At 43.0% G+C, this 23,100-nt stretch overlaps 1 protein-coding gene across 1 annotated transcript in view; it reads right to left on the bottom strand.

The window, feature by feature from the left end:
* Nucleotides 1–23,100, bottom strand: part of METTL25 (methyltransferase like 25) — a 98,379-nt gene that overhangs the window by 61,601 nt on the left and 13,678 nt on the right. The window contains exons 2-5 of the mRNA XM_054027431.1: nt 22,174–22,338; nt 8,185–8,285; nt 3,396–4,037; nt 589–733 (exon numbers count right to left, since the gene is read on the bottom strand). Of these exons, the coding sequence (XP_053883406.1) occupies nt 589–733; nt 3,396–4,037; nt 8,185–8,285; nt 22,174–22,338 (1,053 nt within the window). The remainder of the gene's footprint in view (nt 1–588; nt 734–3,395; nt 4,038–8,184; nt 8,286–22,173; nt 22,339–23,100) is intronic.

The following is a 23,100-nucleotide window of genomic DNA, read 5'->3' as shown; positions in this document are numbered from 1 at the left end:
CTCCTCCGGCACGGCTGTACCGTCCCAGGGCCCAGCCTTGTCCCCTCGCCCCCAGCCCTGTCCTCTGGCAGGGCTGCAGTACAGACCCCGGACAGGACTTAGGAGATGCAGCTGCATGGAAGGGCTGGGGGCGGTACAGACGTTCCAAAGATGCTGCTGGAGTGGGGCTCAGTTGCCAGCGTGTCTGGAAAAAAATATTCTCTGCTGTCAGAGGGAGCTGGTTTGAAACTCTTCTGCTGGCAATTCCCAAAGCAGGTGTGACTGTTAGCTGGCTATTGTTCCAGGAGCAAGCCCTCCTCTTCTCTTGGCAGCCCAAACAGCAGCTGTGCTGTGTCCACCCACTGGGAGCGCTCCCTTCCCAGGATCATGGAGAGGGAGAGCGTGGGGCCCCAGGCTGGGTCACGTGAGAGGTCCCATGGAGAGGTGTTCCCCTCCCCCCCCCCCCCCCCCCCCCGCTTTAGCTGGTGCAACGTACCGGTAAGAAATTAATTCTACTTGCACCACTGGACACAAGGTAGCTATTAGTTAAAAGGTAATTATATTCTCATCTTGCAGACTGGCAACCTGAGTTTAGCAGCATTCCTGTACCTTTTTGGTTTTCAAACTCTTCTGTCAACAGATGGTAGCAGCAGCCCACACTGCAAACTGCCTTGATTTCAGGCTTAGCAGTAAAGATTCGCAGTGTATTCGGAGCAAGATCCCCACATGTATGTAGTCCCACCATTATACAGTCCTAAAAATAAACAGCAACAAACACATTTCTTTTCAACTAAAGAAAAGACAAGAACAGTAAAAACAGACAAGCTATAAATAGTTAATTTGCTGTGAGATTTAAATATACAAACTCATGGAGACTCCCGGTGTCCTGTTCTAGAAATTTACTGAAGAACACCAAAAGCATTTCAGTGCCAACAAAGTGTGAGAACCTTTCCTATAAACAAATGCGAGGGGGTGGAAGTGTTCTCTGTATCTTTGTTGGAACTCTGAGGCTACTCTAATTTTTCCTTATTATCCATTCCTTTCCTTGGCAAGGAGAAAGCAGAAGCCCAGGACCATTAACTGAACTTGAGCCACCTGTGTGGCAGTGCAGAGACCTACCACCAAATGACCAGCCATTCTCTTTTGACCTTTTTTTTTTTTTTTAACCAAACCTTTCTACCTTAACTTGCATGACCGAAAGTACCCACAACACTTCTGCTACTTCTTATTGCCTCAGCAGACATTGGCAGTACTTTCCACCTGTGACTGAAAATAAGTGCTGCTTGCGACTGCTGTTTCTGCACCTGTTTTGTTTGCTCTGTGTCTATAGTATCTCTCCTCTCTAAAGAGCCCAAGCCAGAGTCCCTGAAGTCAACAGGAGTTTTGTCAATGACTTCAATGGAAGCATGATCAGAGCCTTAGTTATGGATAGTATACTCTTCTCTCTCTCTCCATTTCCTGTATTTTTTCCTCACTCTTTCTCCTTTTGTCCCTTTCTTTTATTTCTCCATCCCAGTTATCCTTTGTCTCACTTCCCACCATGATACTTCTCCCCTTCCTTCCTCCACTATACTGTCCATCATCCCTTTTCTCCTCTCTTTCACCCTCACTTCTCTCCCGGCTATCCTTCTGCTCCATTCCAACTCTCTCTGGAATTTTCAGCCTTGTAAGAATTAAGTGCCATCTGTACAATCCTCTTCTCTTAGCTGACCCTATAGTGAGGTCAGTACTCTGCAGTACTTCCTCCCTTCATGGTAATGTGAAAGAGCCTTAGAAGGGCTATGGGGCCTAGTAAGGGATGGAAATTCATGCCCCTGTAAGAACGGCACTAAACCTGCTGGCTGGAAAAGTTGAACAAATTCTCCCAAAAGAAAGGTGGTGGAAGATGGCCACCAGATGTAAGAGACCTAAAAACCAAATTAAATATGAAGATTCTGTTAAAACAGTCCAAAAGCCAAATTTTGTTCTGAGCTATACTGTTGTGATCTATCTACTTCAAGTCCACTTTTGTAAACCCCATTATTGGTGTAACTAAAAGCAGATTCCGATCCCTTGACTTATACAGTGTATCTATCCAACAGAATTCATTAATTCAGCATTAGCTCTGGGTTACACACAAACATATATTCTAACCTTGATACTGTTTAATCGATTCAAATTAATTTTAAAGTTTTGCCAAATAAATCAATCAACACTTCAGTTTTTCTCCAAACATTCTCAGTGTTTAGGAATATAGGCACTCCTCGGACTTATGACACAACTGGTTCCTGAAAATTGTGTCTTAAGTCAAAAATGTTGTAACTTGAATTTCCCGTAGGAACAATGTCGGATTGAGCATCGTAAAGTTTAAACCGATGTCGTAAAGTCGAAACAGGATGACAATTTATAAACATTGTAAGTGCCATTCGTCATAATTCGAACGTCATGAAGTCAAGGACTGCCTGTATTGCAAAATCACTTGATTGTTTTAAAACAAATGTGTTAACCATTTGTAATGAAGTTTTAAAAAGCCTTTGAATGGTACAATTTCTCACATATCCTTCCAGGCAGTACTGTTTACTATTTGTAGCAACCATAATATGACTTTGCTTCTAAAAACGAAAGTAGGGGCCTGCTCTCTGTTCATCTCCATCTTTTGTGTTAATTTACATAAGGGCAAAGAGAGCACCTAGTGGATGTAAAACACAATCATTCTTACTTGGCAGCATTTTCTTTGTGCTCACTTTGTACCAGTGTAAATGATATCATAAGGTACAGGGAAACTGAGATCAGTTCTCGGTTGTTTAGTCGATTATTAAACTATCATTATCTTTAAGTCCAAAAATCCAAACTGCAAAAAATGATGCTTATAAATAAAATTATTTGGCAATTCCTTAAGAGGGGTTATTGTGCTGTACCATATAAAGTATTTCATATCTAAAGTTCAATTTCAGGTTACGTAAATTTTAATTACTAAATAACAATAATTTCACAAAAGTTGTTTTTAATGCAAAATATATTCTCCTGAATAACTTGTAAATATAAATTACTCTCCTTGTAATTAAATGTGTTATATCTAACTAGAATAGTTAAGTTACAGGATAGTTGATGAATATCATTGCACAGTTGCTGTTAACTTTGTTTTAAGTAGTAATTTCAGCCACTTCATAAGCTCTCAGTAGAGCTTAATTCACCTAGCCAAAAGTAGTCCAGCACATCTTCTGAAATAGGAAAAAAAAATGTATCAGTAAGAAATGGTTATGCAAAGGGGGTGTGAAGTGTTACTGAGTCAGAATTCTCCAATCACACTGTTGGCAGCATTCTACACCCACTTTGCAATCACTTTGCACAGGTGAAAATATGTACACAAGGTGCAAAAGCAATGGAGAATCAGACACTGGTATTGCAAAAATAACAATGCTAGTAAGTGAAATAACCTCCAGATCTGTAACGATATCACGGAGTTCTGTTTCTGCAGTGATGTATGAGGTCAATGGCAAATAAATGTTTGAGTCATTTGACTTGCTTGCTTTGGCCTTGATGGAAGCCATTTTTCTTTGCTCTTTTTCCTCTTCACAGAGCTCCATGTTATATTTAGATGAAGAAACAGCTTCTACAGCATCAGCAGGTAGAATGTTTAGAAGAGAAAACGCATGTTCAGAAATTTTGTTCCCATCAGACTGAGTCTGAGCCACCAAATGAGTTTCAGTTTGTTTGCTGGTATTCAACATAGCAGAGTCTGTGAAAGCACCAGTAATTTCCAAAGGAACTGAATCTGAGCTAGCCATCTGGTCCTGACTTAAAAGACTGTTGTTAGTACTTAAAAGCTTTTCGTTGATATTTGCTCTACATTTCATTTCATCTTGCACTGCCCTATCCTTTGGCTCTTCCAACACTTGGCCTCTGACATTTGCTCTTGCCCGACTTTGATAAGCTCTCCAATGTTTCTTCAATTTCCTGTTCCTTTCATTAGCTCCATAAGTGTTGGTGTTTGAGGAATCAATTCCATAAACCTTTAGATTATATTGCATGGATAAAAAGGAGCTTAGGTAGCCTTTTCCAGAGCCCAGGTCAATCACCTAGAGTAAAGATAACAGAATGAATTAAAAATAGCATGTACCATATTAATGAACAACAAATAAGACATGTTTCAAACACATGCTAATAATAAACATTTCCCTAAGAAAAAGATATATAGGTTCATAATTTACTTAACTCTTATTCTGCTCAGCTTCTGGTTTTAAAATACAAATATGTTAAAACTGGTTCAGTTCTACCACAGAAACACAGTCAATGAAATAATCATGACTTTCAGCCTCCTGACTTTTCTAAGTCTTTTAATGTACTTTTGTACATAATTTCATTTTGTTTTTAAAAATGTAAAATAAAAAATTAATGGGCCATATTCTCAAGTGTAGCCACTTTGAACCACTGCTGGCAGACGTGGGAAGCCAAATCTGTGTAACCAACCTAGGGAAGATCGCTCCAAGGTAAGGGAGATCTTGCATTGACATATTACAGATGCCTTAGGTAGGAGCTCACATGCCATACACATTCCTGATGTCTGTTGATGAGAAGAAGTGCATGGTTGGAACACCTAGGTTTTCAGCTTCTTGTGACTGTAAGATACTTCCAACCCATGGCTGATCTAACAAAATGCAGTGAAGCTGTGCACATAACAGCAGCGGGAACAGGACAGAAAGTAAGAACTTTACACCAACTTTGCACAATCCCATGTCTTGCACTATGTGAATTTTGATTGTACATGAGGACCCAGCCCAATGCTTGGTAAGATTTTGGAGTAGGTCACAGAGAGCTACTTCTCAACAGAATGGAGACAGTCACAAAAATTTCTTCTGATCCAGTATCTGCTAAGAATTATATGGACTATATATAAAACCTTGTGTGTTAGGTATATGTTCCTGAATAGCTTGATCCAAGGATTTTTGGACTCTAACATGTCTCATTTGAACATCTGCTCTGATTTTATGCCAAACCATGTGAATAGGCATAAAAGGTTTGACCCAGGCTTAAGATGAACTGCACATACTTAGTTACCAAGCAGTACCTTTAAATTCAGCAAGGCTGGAATGAAAAGGACACTTTTATTTTTTTGAAGTCCTGAGGATGCTATAAATTTTATTCAAGCCAAGAAATCCGACAGAGAATTAGTAACCAAGGTATTTTTGGATAAAAGTCAAGAAAGGGACTACACAGAGCAGAGAGTATTTATGATTGGGGTAAAAACTAATTATGAACTGAATTTATGACTCAGCGATATTATGCAAGGATTAAGGGTATGGTTTTTTCCCCCTGTTGCTTTCTGTCAGGTTTTTTTTTTTTTTTCTGTTTTCCAACTTAATCCTTAAATTCTTTGGGTGACATGTGTATACACACACTTTTGGTGGAAGAGGGATGAGACAGACTTTGGCTGTAACTTTTGTAAAAACAGTTTACTTGCCACCCTCTCCACCATCACACCAGATGCCTCCCACAAAGCTCTAAAAGAAAGACAAGAAAGGAACATGTGGAATGTTTTTGCCAGTTAGTTAAGAAATAATGACAGGATGGAATTCGAAGATAGATAGATATTATTGTAATGTCGAATGTGTCATGATTCTATCCACACCCCAACCTTCATATAGCATTTGGATTACTATTCCTATGAAAGGAACTAAGTGGACATACATTCAGATTGTGAATTGTTCAGAAACCTATTATAATGACCTCTAGTGGCTGTAGAGATGTACAACTTTTTTGGCAAGATATTTTCATTTATTATCTAGTGAAAAAAACATACAGATAAACACCATACACTTTTAACATTTGTGGTCTTTGTAAAGTGAAAAGAAAATATAGGTTTAAAAATAGGCAGTGATTATATGCTGAAACAAACATACTGGACTAAATTAATCCCTGCTGTAATTCCATATAAGGAAAGATACTCAACATACTATGATATACATGCCAAGAATGAACTTTTATAATGAAATTTCTGTGACATAATAAACTATAAAAGCTCTGTCCATATTGGGCTGAGTACTATGTTTAAACATAGATCCTGGCCCAATACAAGCGTGGACATCATTTTCCAGAAGACTGTGAGCATTTCCCAGCAACAAGCCATGAATTAAATACATAATGAATGCAGAATTAAATCTTATTTGTTTCATACACTGAATGAATTTGTTGTGCATACTGCACCTTCCAAAGAAAATTTAACAAATATGTGTAAAAGAAAACAAGAATTACACTAGCTTATTTTCAGAATGAAACAAAGACCTTTTATATAAAATTCCATTTGTATGATCTTTCAGTAACAGTGCGTATTAGGAACAATACAAAAATGAGGTAGAAAACATTTTTTTAAAGTAACAAAACTTTTAACGTTTTTTAAAAATGTTTTAATTCAAACAGTTAACTTGAAAGTGATTACAATAAGCATAACATTTCTGCCTTCATATCCATTTTACTATTTGTTATAATACATAATAAAGTACCACAAGAGAACAATATCCTCTACCACCCATTATACATCATAGGTACGGGAGGTGAAGCTAAGGGCACTTTTCAATCCTTCAGTGATCTGTAATTTCTGAAAGAAACACCCTGAGGACAGCTGTGCTGTTGTAAAACATGTGTTGTGTTTTCATTGCTCTATATTTTTAAATTAAATGTTACATATATTTTGTTCTGTCAGCAGGATTGAAAGAAATCAATAAGGAAAAAACTCTCCTAAAACTTTACAATTCATATTATTTTTTAAAGTTTAAAGGTAACTAAAACAAAAGAGGTTGCTTTTTAATAACTAAAAAGGAGAATTTAAAAAAAAAATTTAACTGGAAAGCTCTTTTCATATATTAGGGATTTGTAACTGAACAAATAAATTCTGTTACAGTATATGACTGAATGATGGAATAAAGTTAACATAAAGCCATCTGCATTTCATATTTAGTGACATACTGTATAGCAGTGTTTTTCATTAAAATAAATGGTCATAAGTTATTTTTTTCAAAACAACCACCAAAAGAATCAATTATTTGTCCAAAGATGCTTGAAACCAACAAATGTACATACTCACTGGTTAAAAATACGCATCTTTTATTGTCAATTATCAATTAGATAAAGACAGAGTGCTGGCTGATTGCACCAATTGCACTAGGAATCAGGGTTAGATTGAGGCGGTTCCAATCTTTTCTCTCAGGATATATCTATATTTCAAGCTGGACAAGACATATCCACGCTAGTTCTGGTTGAGACAGCACACTAAAAATAGAATGTAGTAAATGGTAATGCAAGCAATGGGAAGGTTTAGCTGCCCAAGTAGGTTCCTAGCGTCTCATATGGGTATTTACTTGGGGCAGCTAGCCCTCCCACCACAGCTTTATTTTTAGCATGTTAGCTCTCATCAAGGTAGCACGGGTATGTATCTTCAAGCTGGAATTTATACCTCCAGCTCAAAGTGTAGACATACCCATAGAATGTATCCAGAAAGCTGTGGTAGGCAACTTCTCCTTTGCCTCACCTATTGAGTCCCACAAGCACATATGCTGCATACTATTTAACATCTATATGAAATTGTTGAGCGTCCATCCATTGTATCACAACCAGACTGCTACCAGGGAGTAGAGGAGTGACTGAAGTCACTTTGACTTGCTGCTTATGAGTCTGGAGCCAGGAACAATTGGACCAACACGGCTCACTCACCAGATGAGTGTTTTGTATCATGGTGGATGGCACGGGGGGGGGGGGGGGGGGAATTCCAATTCTTTAGTGCAAAAATAGAAATATTTACATTTAAAACTTGTCAGATACTGTATTCTGTTTTATTTGCTATTTTTATTAGCCTAATGGAATGTAGAGAATGAATTTCTGCTTCCCTATTAGTTACTGTTCTAGTCTTACCACTATTGTACAAGGAACACTAAATGCCTGACAACACACAGTGCAGCTTTTAACTGCTCAGCATATAAAATCATGACTATTTTTCATGATTCACAATTGTAATAATGACTGAAGAGGTTATTTACCTGAAGCTAACAACGGGGTGGGTAAAGAGCCCCGCAGCTTTGCTCTAAGGTTTCCCCTTCAGTCACTATTACTAAAATGAAAAATAAAATCTGCATTAAGGATATATCAAAATCTAGGATTTAAACAAGATAGAAAAGATGAGGCAAGTATTTGTAAATTATACGGTAATACACACTGAAATAAGTACATTCTTACCTGCTTTATACCACAAAAATTTGCAATGCTATTTATCAATTCTGACATCATCTCCACTTCATGAGATTTCTTATCATTCATAAACTCATCTGTTTTGATTTCTGAGAGATCAGAAAAACAGAAATATTAATACAATTCAGACTGTCTGGCCTTCATAGTCCTCAAATGAAATCAACATCTATCCATATATATATATATATATGTTTACATCTGAATATAGCAGTGGTTTGGACTGCAGCAGTTTTGTTTTCACTAAGAAGTTGTAAGAATGCTCTTATGATTATATTTCTGAATCAAAGATGAATTAGTGAAACTGAACAACATAAGAGCAATACCAGTAATATTGTAAGCAATACTAACAAAACACAGAATAAAATATCTAGTATGACAAAAAATTGCTACTACGAAATGTGATCTCTTATTCCTTCTTCCCCACAGGAATTTAGTTTAGCTCTTTTTCATGTACTTTACTACAACTACATTTACCTATACTCAGAGGACACATAAAGGCAGTGTTGGGAAACATTCTCACAGCACAGTTTGCTGATTCTGGCACTTTAAAATGATGATCACTCTATTAATTCTGCATGTTTGCTGATCATCTCACAATAGACACACTTCAAGACACCATCAATTATATTGAGGAAATGGGAGGCAAGAGAAGCACATTTCATAGAATCAGAGAATATCAGGGTTGGAAGGGACCTCAGGAGGTCATCTAGTCCAACCCCCCGCTCAAAGCAGGACCAATCCTCAACTAAATCATCCCAGCCAGGGCTTTGTCAAGCCTGACCTTAAAAACCTCTAAGGAAGGAGATTCCACCACCTCCTTAGGTAACCCATTCCAGGACTTCACCACCCTCCCTATTTTTCCTAATATCCAACCTAAACCTCACCCACTGCAACTTGAGACCATTACTCCTTGTTCTGTCATCAGGTTCCACTGAGAACAGTCTAGATCCACCTTTTTTGGAACCCCCTTTCAGGTAGTTGAAAGCAGCTATCAAATCCCCCCTTATTCTTCTTTTCTGCAGACTAAATAATCCCAGTTCCCTCAGGCTCTCCTCATAAGTCATGTGCTCCAGGCCCCTAATCATTTTTGTTGCCTTCTGCTGGCCTCTTTCCAATTTTTCCACATCCTCCTTGTAGTGTGGGGCCCAAAACTGGACACAGTACTCCAGAGGCCTCGCCAATGCCGAATAGAGGAGAATGATCATGTCCCTCGATCTGCTGGCAATGCCCCTACTTATACAGCCCAAAATACCGTTAGCCTTCTTGGCAACAAGGGCACACTGTTGACTCATATCCAGTTTCTCGTCCACTGTAACCCCTACGTCCTTTTCTGCAGAACTGCTGCCTAACCACTTGGTCCCTAGTCTGCAGCAGTGCATGGGATTCTTCCGTCCTAAGTGCAGGACTCTGCACTTGTCCTTGTTTAACCTCATCAGATTTCTTTTGGCCCAATCCTCTAATTTGTCTAGGTCCCTCTGTATCCTATCCCTACCTTCCAACATATCTACCATTCCTCCAAGTTTAGTGTCATCTACAAACATGCTGAGGGTGCAATCCATGCCATCCTCCAGATCATTAATGAAGATATTGAACAAAACCAGCCCCAGGACCGACCCTTCGGACACTCCGCTTGATACCGGCTGCCAACTAGACATAGATCCATTGATCACTACCTGTTGAGCCCGATGATCTAGCCAGCTTCCTATCCACCTTATAGTCCATTCATCCAGCCCATACTTTTTCAACTTGCTGGCAAGAATACTATGGGAGACCGTATCAAAAGCTTTGCTAAAGTCAAGGAATAACGTCCACTGCTTTCCCCTCATCCACAGAGTCAGTTATCTCATCTGAGGAGGCAATTAGGTTAGTCAGGCATGACTTGTCCTTGGTGAATCCATGCTGACTGTTCCTGATCACTTTTCTCTCCTCGAAGTGCTTCAAAATTGATTCCTTGAGGACCTGCTCCATGATTTCTCCAGGGACTGAGGTGAGGCTGACTGGCCAGTAGTTTCCCAGATCCTCCTTCTCTTTTTTAAAGTTGGGCACTACATTAGCCTTTTTCCAGTCATCCGGGACCTCTCCCGATTGCCATGAGTTTTCAAAGATAATGGCCAATGGCTCTGCAATCACATCTGCCAACTCCTAGCACCCTCAGATGCGTGCATCCGGCCCCATGGACTTGTGCTCATCCAGCTTTTCTAAATAGTCCTGAGCCACTTCTTTCTCCACAGAGGGCTGGTCACCTCCTCCCCATACTGTGCTGTCCAGTGCAGTAGTCTGGGAGCTGACCTTGTTCGTGAAGACAGAGGCAAAAAAAAGCATTGAGTACATTAGCTTTTTCCACTTCCTCTGTCACTAGTTTGCCTCCCCCATTCAGTAAGGGGCCAACACTTTCCCTGACCTTCTTCTTGCTAACATACCTGTAGAAACCCTTCTTTTTAGTCTTAACATCCCTTGCTAGCTGCAACTCCAAGTGTGATTTAGCCTTCCTGATTTCACTCCTTTTTTACCTGCTCCCCATTTCTCTCCAATTCTTTACCTGCTCCCCATTTGTGGCAAGGGGTAGTAATCCACTACTGATCCTTACCAACAGAGTACTACCCTCACACTGGTTCAGCTGCCCTGAGGGGATGGAGCCAAGGCCCACTCCCTGACTATTTGCTTGGGGGATGGGATAAATAGCAGGCACACAGCATCTGCTTATCCCTGCTTCCCAGACCCAAGGACTAAGAGACTCTGCAGGAGATAGCTGTATGTATAGAGGGGAAGAAATGATATTTGCAGGCCCACAGCCGCGGGGGCAAATGGGGCAATTGCCCAGGGGCCTGGGCAGGCTGCAAGGCACCTAGGCACGCGAGACCACTTCGGGCCCCGCGGGCCAATATGGGTGGTCCCGGAAGTGACAGATTTGTCACTTCTGCCTTTGGCCCCCTACGGACGGCCCTGGCCCTGGCACCCGGAATTTCTGTTGGTGGGCCTGGATACTTGTCTGTGTGGAGTCACACAGACTGAGACATAAAATACTTGTGAAGTAAGATATGCAGAACTGAACCCTGAGAGCACACTCACGGAACTGAAAAAAGAACAGTTAAAGACACTTTTCTGCATAACTAGTCAGATTAATACACCTTCCTCTTTCCTGCATTTCCTGTATTACTCTCTTAATTTGTCCAGAAACTGATCATCAGACAATAACTACATTCATTCCTTAATCAGATCATGCTGGGAACAATGCCCAAATCATTACTTATTTATAGAAGGTTGATCTGAGTTCATGAGAATCCTAGAGTTTTCGCCACTTCTCTCAAATATCCATAGGATCTCTGCGCTTTTTAAACATCTGGTTCTGTATAACAAACTATTATGACAATACTTTGAATGTAATATAGAATCTATGAACAAAACAAAGAAAATCATAAACTTTAAAATTAACAAACAAAAGCATATGGGAGAAACCAATGTTTGTCATTTCATTTTTACTGTTTTATTGAGGACTTCTGAAGGTTCTCATTAAATGTAAAAATACTTGTTAAGGCCCAGATTCTCCTAAAAAAACAAAATTGTAACCATTCCAATTGAGAAGTTCAGGATTTTTCTCCCGTACGAGCATGATGCTGATGCAATCTTATGCTGAGAGATGAGATCTCGCAGCTTTTCTGTATCTTCAGACAGGTTAGGATCTGAAGAGGGGAGCGTGCAGAGGATCACAGATACCAAAGTATTAGGGTCTTCATTTCTGTGATTTTTACAACTTTTTCCCATTTCAAAGACAACTTTCCCAAAATAATATATATTCTATTTCCCTGTTCAGATAAAACCCTTTGTTGACAAAAATGTAAGTTTTGCCCGAATAAGGAAAATATTGGGCAAATCTTGGTCCAAAACCAGCAATATTGTTATGCAATATACACCATAGACTACCCCATGCACTTCAGCATAAATGTCAAATCCCAGATGGGGGCGTTTAAAATATTAAGTGAGCAAAGTCTGAGACCCCAATGCTTAAATTGAATAGAAACACTTTTGAAAGCAAAGAGACAAATCCTGCATGTATGCTGATTTACACCAGCCGAGGTTCCGACTCAAAATTAGTGTCTCTTTCTACCTACACATTTACCTGCATATAAAAAGTGCTTATCATCATAGTGACTGAAGGACTTTTTCCACTTTTCAAACATGCTGTGATAATAACGGATATACTGCAGTCTAATGAAAAAGCTTACAGCTAGAGCCAGTGGAATACTGCAGGGGAAAACTGCAAAGTTTGAGGAAATCTGCAGGGAATTTTCCAGTTTAAAAAATAAAAACATTGCAAAAGTGTTTTAAACTGTGCTGTTCCCTCAAGATCTTGCTCATAATTACTCACCTAATTTAAGCTGCTATGCTTTCAGTCTCTCTTTAAAATGTGAGTAATAGCTGACTCAAGCAAAAATTAGGAATGTTAGAAACAAAGAACCTCCTTCCTGAAAAAAACTAAGACTCATTTATTCTCTGAAACATTCTTCCTATAACATGCTAACAACAGGTTAAGTGTGATTTGTCTTATTTTGAACTGAATTGTATCTGCCTTACCTCTAGACCAGGGGCGGGCAAACTTTTTGGCCTGAGGGGTGCATCGGGTTTTGTAAATTGTATAGAGGGCCGGTTACGAGAGGGTTCATGGCTGGCCCCCACCTCCTATCTGTCCCGCTCCCCCGCCCCCCGGGACTCCTGCCCCATCCAACCACCCCTGTTCCCTGACGGCCCCTCTGGGACCCCTGCCCCATCCACACATACCCGCTCCCTGTCCCCTGACTGCCCCGGACCTCCAACGCCCCATCCAATTCCTCCTCTCATTCCTGACCACCCCCCCGGGACCCCAGCCCCATCCAACCACCCCTTCTCCTTGTCCCCTGGCTGCCCCCGGAACCCCTGCTCCTGACTGCCCCCTGCCGCCCCATCCAAACCCTCCCCCTCCTTCCTGACTGCCCTCTGGGACCCCTGCCCCTATTCAACTCCCTGTTTCTCCCCCAACCACCATCCACACCCCCGCCCCTTGACCACCACCCCCCGAACTCCCCTGCCCTCTATCCAACCCTGCTCCGCTCCGTGCCCCCTTACCAAGCTGCCTGGAGCACCGGTGGCTGGCGGCGCTACCGCCGCGCTGCCCGGCTGGAGCCGGGCCACGCTGCCGCCGTCACCACACACCACAAAGGGTATGTCTACACTACGAAATTAGGTCAAATTTATAGAAGCCGGTTTTATAGAAATCGGTTGTATACAGCTGATTGTGTGTGTCCCCACATAAAATGCTCTAAGTGCTCTAGTCGGCGGACTGCGTCCACAGTACCGAGGCTAGCGTCAACTTCCGGAGCATTGCACTATGGGTAGCTATCCCACAGTTCCCGCAGTCTCCGCCGCCCATTGGAATTCTGGGTTGAGATCCCAATGCCTGAATGATACAAAACAGTGTCGCGGGGAGTTCTGGGTACATGTCGTCAGGCCCCTCCCCCTCCGTCAAAGCACCGGCAGACAATAGATTCGCGCCTTTTTACCTGGGTTACCTGTGCAGACAACATACCATGGCAAGCATGGAGCCCGCTCAGATCAGCTCACCGTCATCATATGTCATCTGGGTGCCGGCAGACGTGGTACTGCATTGCTACACAGCAGTAGCAGCTAACTGCCTTTTAGCGGTAGACGGTGCAGCATGACTGGTAGCCGTGGGGCTGGCAGCCGTAGGGCTGCATTGCACCAGCCCCTTGCCTTTTGGTAGAAGATGGTATATTACGATTGGTATCCGTCGTCATCGTACTGCAGTGGCTGTCAATCATGGGCACCTGGGCAGACATGCAACTGTCTCGATGATGATGGCTATCAGTCGTAGTATGCTATTTTCTGCCAATCGCCCAGTATTGTCTGCTAAGCACCCAGAAGAGGCCGAGGGAGATCTGGGTGCTGGCAGACGTGGGGCTGCATGCTACACAGCAGCAGCCCCTTGCCTTTTGGTAGAAGATGGCATATTACGATTGATATCCATCGTCGTCGTACTGCAGTGGCTATCAGTCATGCTGCACCGTCGGCTGCCAGCTTAAGATGTAAAAAATAGATTTGTTCTGTATTCATTTGCTTCCCCTCCCTCCGTGAAATCAACGGCCTGCTAAACCCAGGGTTTTCAGTTTAATCTTGGGGGGACCATTCTGTGTCACAGTTGTTTGTGTTTCTCCCTGATGCACAGCCACCTTTCTTGATTTTAATTCCCTGTACCTGTACACCATGTTGTCACTTGGCCCTCCCTCCCTCCTTTCCCTGGTCCGTCAGATACTAGTTTTGCGCCTTTTTTCAGACCAGGTGCCATAGCTAGCACTGGGATCATGGAGCCCGCTCAGATCACCGCGGCAATTATGAGCACTATGAACACCACGCGCATTGTCCTGGAGTGTATGCAGAGCCAGGACATGCCAAAGTGAAACCCGGACCAGCCGAGGAGGCGATTGCAGCGTGGCGACGAGAGTGATGAGGAAATTGACATGGACATAGACCTCTCACAAGGCACAGGACCCAGCAATGTGGAAATCATGGTGTTACTGGGGCAGGTTCATGCCGATTCTGGGCACGGGAAACAAGCACAGCCTGGTGGGACTGCATCGTGCTGCAGGTGTGGGACGATTCCCAGTGGCTGCGAAGCTTTCGCATGCGTAAGGGCACTTTCATGGAACTTTGTGACTTGCTTTCCCCTGCCCTGAAGCGCCAGAATACCAGGATGAGAGCAGCCCTCACAGTTGAGAAGCGAGTGGCAATAGCCCTGTGGAAGCCTGCAACGCCAGACAGCTACTGGTCAGTCGGGAATCAATTTGGAGTGGGCAAATCTACTGTGGGGGCTGCTGTGATCCAAGTTGCCAGGGCAATGAAAGACCTGGTGATATCAAGGGTAGTGACTCTGGGCAACGTGCAGGCCATAGTGGATGGTTTTGCTGAAATGGGATTCCCAAACTGTGGTGGGGCCATAGATGGAACCCATATCCCTATCTTGGTACCGGAGCACCAAGCCACCGAGTACATAAACCGCAAGGGGTACTTTTCAATGCTGCTGCAAGCCCTGGTGGATCACAAGGGACGTTTCACCAACATCAACGTGGGATGGCCAGGAAAGGTACATGATGCTCGCGTCTTCAGGCACTCTGCTCTGTTTCGAAAGCTGGAGGAAGGGACTTTCTTCCCGGACCAGAAAGTAACCCTTGTGGATGCTGAAATGCCTATCGTGATCCTTGGGGACCCAGCCTACCCCTTAATGCCGTGGCTCATGAAGCCGTACACAGGCAGCCTAGACAGGAGTCAGGACCTGTTCAACTACAGGCTGAGCAAGTGCTGAATGGTGCTGGAATGTGCATTTGGACGTTTAAAAGCGCGCTGGCGCAGCTTACTGACTCGCTCAGACCTCAGCGAAAAGAATATCCCCATTGTTATTGCTGCTTGCTGTGCGCTCCACAATATCCGTGAGAGTAAGGGGGAGACATTTATGGCGGGGTGGGAGGTTGAGGCAACTCGCCTGGCCGCTGATTACGCGCAGCCAGACACCAGGGCGGTTAGGGGAGCACAGCAGGGCACGATGCGCATCAGAGAAGCTTTGAAAACTAGTTTTGTGACTGGCCAGGCTACGGTGTGAAACTTCTGTTTGTTTCTCCTTGATGAACCCTCCGCCCCCCCCCCCAACCCGGTTCACTCTACTTCCCTGTAAACCAACCACCCCACCTTCCCCTCCCCCCTTCGAGCACCGCTTGCAGAGGCAATAAAGTCATTGTTATTTCACATTCATGCATTCTTTATTAATTCATCACACAACTAGGGGGATAATTGCAAGGTAGCCCGGGATGGGTGGGGGAGGAGGGAAGGAAAAGGACACACTGCATTTTAAAACTTTAACTCTTATTGAAGGCCAGCCTTCTGATGTTCTGGCAATCATCTGGGGTGGAGTGACTGGGTGGCCGGAGGCCCCCCCACCGCGTTCTTGGGCGTCTGGGTGAGGAGGCTATGGAACTTGGGGAGGAGGGCTGTTGGTTAAACAGGGGCTGTAGCGGCGGTCTCTGCTCCTGCTGCCTTTCCTGCAGCTCAACCATTCGCTGGAGCATATCAGTTTGATGCTCTGGCTGCTGGAGCATCAACTCTTGTCTTCTGTCTGCAAGCTGACGCCACCTATCATCTTCAGCCCGCAACTTGCTCTGTTCATCCCGCGATTCAGCCCGCCACCTCTCCTCTCGTTCATATTGTGCTTTTCTGATGTCTGACATTGACTGCCTCCATGCATTCTGCTGTGCTCTTTCAGCGTGGGAGGACATCTGGAGCTCCGCGAACATATCGTCCCACGTCCTCTGTTTTCTCTTTCTAATGTTCACTAGCCTCTGTGAAGGAGAAACATTTGCAGATGGTGGAGGAGAAGGGAGAGGTGGTTAAAAAAAGACACATTTTAGAGAACAATGGGTACACTCTTTCGTTACAAGGTCGCATTTTTCCTCTTATAGTGAGGGCCTGCCGGTTTCGTGTGAGAGATCACTCACGCAGTGCCAGGCAACAGATTTCGGCTTGCAGGCAGCCATGGTAAGCCACAGTCTTTTGGCTTTTTTAACCTTCTTAACATGTGGGAATGGTTTCAAACAGCAGCGCCCTCATTTCCCATATCAAGGATGAATTGGGTTGGCCATTTAAAATGGGTTTGCAATGTAAAAGGAGGGGCTGCGGTTTCCGGTTTAACATGCAGCATAAACCCAACTAACCCCCTTTCTCCCCCACACCCAATTCTCTGGGATGATCACTTCACCCCTCCCCCCACCGCGTGGCTAACAGCGGGGAACATTTCTGTTCAGCAGAGCAGGAACGGGCACCTCTGAATGTCCCCTTAATAAAATCACCCCATTTCAACCAGGTGACCGTGAATGATACCACTCTCCTGAGGATAACAAAGAGCGATAAGGAATGGATGTTGTCTGCATGCCAGCAAACACCGGGACCATACGCTACAATGCTTTGTTATGCAATGATTCCAGACTACGTGCTACTGGCCTGCGTGGTAAAGTGTCCTACCATGGCGGACGGGATAAGGCAGCCCTCCCCAGAAACCTTTTGCAAAGGCTTTGGGAGTACATGAAAGAGAGCTTTCTGGAGATGTCCCTGGAGGATTTCCGTTCCATCCCCATACACGTTAACAGACTTTTCCAGTAGCTGTACTGGCCGTGATTGCCAGGGCAAATTAATCATTAAACACGCTTGCTTTTAAACCATGTGTAATATTTACAAAGGTACACTTACCAGAGGTCCCCTGTGTGCCCTCAGGGTCTTGGGTGAGTTCGGGGGTTACTGGTTCCAGGTCCAGGGTGACAAACATATCCTGGCTGTTGGGGAAACCGGTTTCTCCGCTTCCTTGCTGCTGTGAGCTACCTACATTACCTCCATCCTCATCTTCCTCGTTCTCTGAACCTCTTCCCTGTGTGTTTCTCCAGTGAGGGAGTCATAGCACACGGTTGGGGTAGTGGTGGCTGCACCCCCTAGAATGGCATTCAGCTCCACGTAGAAGTGGCAAGTTTGCGGCTCTGCCCCGGGACCTTCCGTTTGCTTCTCTGGCTTTGTGGTAGGCTTGCTGTAGCTCCTTAATTTTCACGCGGCACTGCTGTGCGTCCCTGTTATGGCCTCTCTCCTTCATGGCCTTGGAGACCTTTTCTAATACTTTGCCATTTCTTTTATTGCTACGGAGTTCAGCTAGCACTGATTCATCTCCCCATATGGCGAGCAGAACCCGTACCTCCAGTTCGGTCCATGCTGGAGCTCTTTTGCGATCCTGGGACTCCATCACAGTTACCTGTGCTGATGAGCTCTGCGTAGTCACCTGTGCTCTCCACGCTGGGCAAACAGGAAATTAAATTCAAACGTTCGCAGGGCTTTTCCTGTCTACCTGGTCAGTGCATCTGAGTTGAGAGTGCCGTCCAGAGCGGTCACAATGAAGCACTGTGGGATACCTCCCAGAGGCCAATAACGTCGAATTCCGTCCACACTACCCCAATTCCGCAAAGGCCGATTTTATCGCTAATCCCCTAGTCGGAGGTGGTGTAAAGAAACCGGTTTAAAGGGCCCTTTAAGTCGAAAGAAAGGGCTTCGTTGTGTGAACGTGTCCAGGCTTAATTCAATTTAACGCTGCTAAAGTCGACCTAAACTCATAGTGTAGAACAGGCCAAAGACTGGGTAAGGCCCGGCTCTATGGCTGCGCTGCCCCAGGAGCTCACAGCCACCATGCAGCACAGAGCCCGGGTCAGGCCCAGCTCTGCAGCTGCGCTGCCCTAGGAGCTCATAGCCCCGCTGCTGAGAGCATTGCGCCGGCGGCGGAGTGAGCGAGCTGAGGCTGCGGGCGAGGAGGAACAGCGGGGGAGGGGCCAGGGGCTAGCCTCCCGGGCCAGGAGCTCAGGGGCCAGGCAGGATGGTCCCGTAGTTTGCCCACCCCTGCTCTAGACTGTAAGCTCTTTGGGTGTAAGGAGCAGTTATTTGTTTGGAAAACGGCACTAATTGTACAATGCCATATACATCTACAACTCCTACCTCAGTAATTAACAGACATATATTATTCCTCATATAGGTCAACTGAATTGCATGTTTAAGATAGGACATTTTGTAAAGTTCTCCTTAAAGAGTTTCCTGGGCACTGTTCTGATAGGGGGAAGGATTTGTACGCCCTCACCTCCTGTGGAAAATGCCGAGGGTTTGACTCTTGCAACCAGTAGATGTCTATGTTCCTAAAGGAACTTCAGGATCCAAACAGGCTAGGTCCATCTACACAGAGGCCATGTGCCTGTATACCAGCTTCTACTCTTGGTCAGCACAGCTTCTGCAGGAGCCAGGTTGATGGTGGAATTCCCTGCTGTGTTGGCTGATGAACCAGAACCTCTGCTAAAGATGGGTTTTGTGGAGATCAAAGCATGGAGGAGAAAGGTGGGTAAATTTATACTGACTAGGGCAGCATTAATTTGTGGAGGGTAAAATGACGGCTCTGGGTCCATTTCTCCGGCATGGCTCCCTTCCTACATTCAGACCCTAATCTCCTACCAAGAGGAATTCCCCTGTTCCAAATCCCCTCTCTGGACCAGGATCTTTTACATTCCATACCCTTAGGTCAGGGAAGCTGGAGGTCTGATATGGCTCACAATAAGCTATGCCAGGAAGCACGAGGCTAAGACCTGGATTCAGAATTACTCTCTAAATGGCCCTGTCCGCACTATAATTTTTAAGCCCTATTAAAGATTTAAGGGTTGGATTTTCAAAAGCACTTTAATGATCTGGTGTGCTCCCTTTCAAACAACCCACCCTAAAAGTTGTTACTATTATGTGCATCCATATTACAAGGTTTTAAAATTATTTCACAGGTTTGAGAACTCTGGAGGTGTTTGTGTCTCTCAAACATCTTTTTCTTATGACAAGGAACATTACAAAAGACATTGGAACAATAAATGGAATCATGCTAAAAATAATTTTGCATAATATAATTGACATTTTTCCTTTGTATGTAAAACCCTCTTTAAAGATTCCAATTTGTTCCTGAACATTTCACATAGGATAGCAAATGTGCATCTTTCCTGAAATACAGGAATGAGTCCAGGAAAGTCTAAAAGAAGATTAAAGATCCCAGTTTTCACACAAAAAGTCCCATATTACAAATCTGAAGCTTGGTACTTTGCCTCAACCAGATGACTGCCAGGCAATTCATTTAGATTAAGGAGTCTTCATTGACTTGTGGGCAACTCTATACAAAGGACTCAAATTATAGTAAAATAGTTCAATACATGAAATATTTGTAATATTTCCTATACTGCAATAAAGCACAGGACTACAATTACTATATTACAATCACAGAGCTCATTTACAGTGTATAGAAAACAATTATTTGGTCTCTATCCTTTAATGTAGATGTTCAGTTCTGTACAGACATAAGGAAGAAAGACGCTTGATATATGGCGGGGGGGAAGCTGATCCAAATGCTGGGGACAGCGGCAAAAAAAGGGTACAAAGTCAAGAGTGGGAGAAGCAGGGAAAAAAGACATTAATTAGAGAGAATTAAGCATAGTGCAGGGCCTGAGAGAGCATGGAAAAGGAAAAAAGAGTAAAGATGCAAGCAAAATAAGAGCTGTACATATACAACCAGAAAGACAAGGACAAAGGGCTTCAGTTGGATGCAAGAAGGAAGAGAAGCTAGTGAAGGTAGTCAGGGAGGGGGACTGACATGTTCATAGCACCAGAAGAGGAAGATGATTTTAGCTGTAACGTTTTGGATAGTCTGGAGAGATGAAAGACAGGGAAGTCGGACAGAAAAGATCACAGCAGTAAATGGAATAAATAGCCAACCCCCATTATTAAGATGGTGAAGAAGAAGGGACTTCAGAGTTTAAATACAATGTACAGAGGGATGCAGATTAGAAAACAAAGGTAGGAGAGCACTGAGAGCCTGGATGTGAGCAGTTAATGAGAAGTGTCAAAGACAATGCCAAAATTGTGAGCCTTAGGGAGGGAATGGATTGTGCACTTGAAAATGATTGGGGTGAAAGGCAAGTAAAGAAGAAAGGACAATTTATGATCTGTTAAAACAAGATCAATCCGGTGCAAACTCCAGTGCACCTTTCATGCCGCTTTAATTCAATATAAATAACTGCAGTTAATGGACAGTCTCCAGATTTATACCAGCGCACTTGAGATCAGACTCTAGCCCAAGTAAAGAAATGGGGAATAAGGAAGATCAGTACCTTTTGTGGTGTCAATTCTGTCTTTAAGGCTCCAATCCAGCAACGCACTTAACCATGTGCTTAACTTTGAGCACAAGAGTAGTACCATGTTTTCAAGTTATATTAAGCTCTGATACACTTAAGATGTGCCTAACTTTAAGGTGCAGTAGTAGTCACATGAAAACTAATCTGACTACTCACACTGTTAACATTAAGCACATATTTTATTTGTAGATATAGACTGTTCCTATATGTCTGATGTTCCTGGGCCATCACAAAGTAGTTGCGCAGAATGCCTCAGAACATACATGCTCAAATGAAATTTTAAAGTAAAAGCTTCTTTGCCACAGGAATATGTGGTTGAGTGTCCAGCATGGGCTCAGTTAATCAAGGGAGAAAGTCCAACAGGCACTTACATTCTTTCTCATGTAAATTGTCATAGTGGCCCCACGTTTGTCAGGGAGCGCAAGGAGAATGTGCAATTTTCCCACACTATATATGAAGTTCCAAAATGAGCATGACTATATTAAGGAGTGCTAAAAAGTCTTAGCAGATGTCTACTGGGCATGCTGTAAAGGGATCTTAAATCACTTAATTTTTTTTTTTTTTTAATTCCCAAATGGCCCTACTATGGTAGGGGCTATACAAACACTTAAGACGACACCGTTCCAGACTCAAAAAAACGATTCACATGCACCATTGTCTGCACCTTCTGGGTTTTCTGCAGAAGTCTCTTATTTGAATACAGACCTAGACCCATCAGTATCTGCTAAGGTGAATCCTTGTAACCATGTGGAATCCCATTGATTTGATGAAAATTCAAGGTCCTTGTCTAATTCTTCAGATAGGAGACGAGATAACAGCTTGAGGTGATACAGCTGAAAGCCATCCTAGTGAAGTCTTTAACAAGACCAAAAATACCAATCAAAACTTACTCTCCTCAGGGAGAAACAATAAGGGAATAGAACTAGATATCTGCTTAAGTACTGAACCATGACTAATTCCCTTCTGTCTGTCTTCCTAGCTAGCCCATTCTAAGGCTCGGCTTAAAAACATCTACAGGCATGGGAGTGCAGTGACGCCTTTTATTCAAATTTCAGGGTGAAAAAAATCATATAAATCTGTGCACTGGAGTAAGTAGCTAATAATAAAAGTAAATTGAGCAGTAAAGCAAGAGACTCATCTAATCTTAGCCACCACAGCGCCTGCTGAGAATTTTTGTAAGATAAAATAAATTCCAATATACCACATCTCTCGTGTTGCTTTCCACTCAGTGCTCCAAGCATCTGGTCTAATGGGGTACACACTTCAAGGCTTGGCAAGGAATGGTATTTAGCAGCGAGAGCAAAGAACTGCACGTTGACCAGCTTCTGAGAATTTTCACAGAACACGTTGGAAAACTTGCAGTTATCTGTGTGGAAAGTGGAGGGAAAAATTACATGTTAACAATAATTAACAATGAAATTGCTCTTCTACTCTTGACTGGAGAACAATAAACAAAAAGTACAAAAGATTATTAATATTTTGCTCTTTAGAACTGGACAACTCATTATATTTCTTCACATTTAAATTTTCCTTACAGAATTTAGGCCAAATTCTGCACTCAGTTACACTAATATAAATCTGGGGTAAATGCACTCACTGCAGCAGAGCTACTTCAAAGACAGCAGAATTTGGCTAAAGTGTCATCCCTGCTCTCTTGTTTAATCTCTTGCCTGCTATGAATGCCCTCTCTCTCTTTCTCAGCACTGTGTATTACTGGACTCTGAACCCTAATTAATTTTTTTCTTCCCAAGTTGATTCCTAGAGACAACATTTTAATATCAGTGAAGAAATATAATCATTAAATTTACAAACTGTACAGACTTACAATCATTACATTTATAAACTTTCTCAGCTGCTCTATAACTCTGAATTTCCAGTAAGAAATACATTCACCCCAAACTCTAGGTATGATTCTAACTTAGGTTCCCAATTGTCAATGCACCCGAACAAAGCATTTTGTTTGTTGGCAACATCTAACTCATTCAAAGGAGGGCTGAAAAGGTGGCAAATTTTCAAATGATTTTAAAACACGACCTGGAAATAATAACTGACACTGAATTAGAAAATACTGTAGGCTTCAAATTAACCTTTAAAAAAAGAAGTTAAATTATATTTAAACAACAAACAG

This window comes from Malaclemys terrapin, chromosome 1 (assembly GCF_027887155.1).
Source record: "Malaclemys terrapin pileata isolate rMalTer1 chromosome 1, rMalTer1.hap1, whole genome shotgun sequence".
Classification (NCBI taxonomy): Eukaryota; Metazoa; Chordata; order Testudines; family Emydidae; genus Malaclemys; species Malaclemys terrapin.
This window is presented reverse-complemented; position numbering and strand designations above follow the sequence as displayed.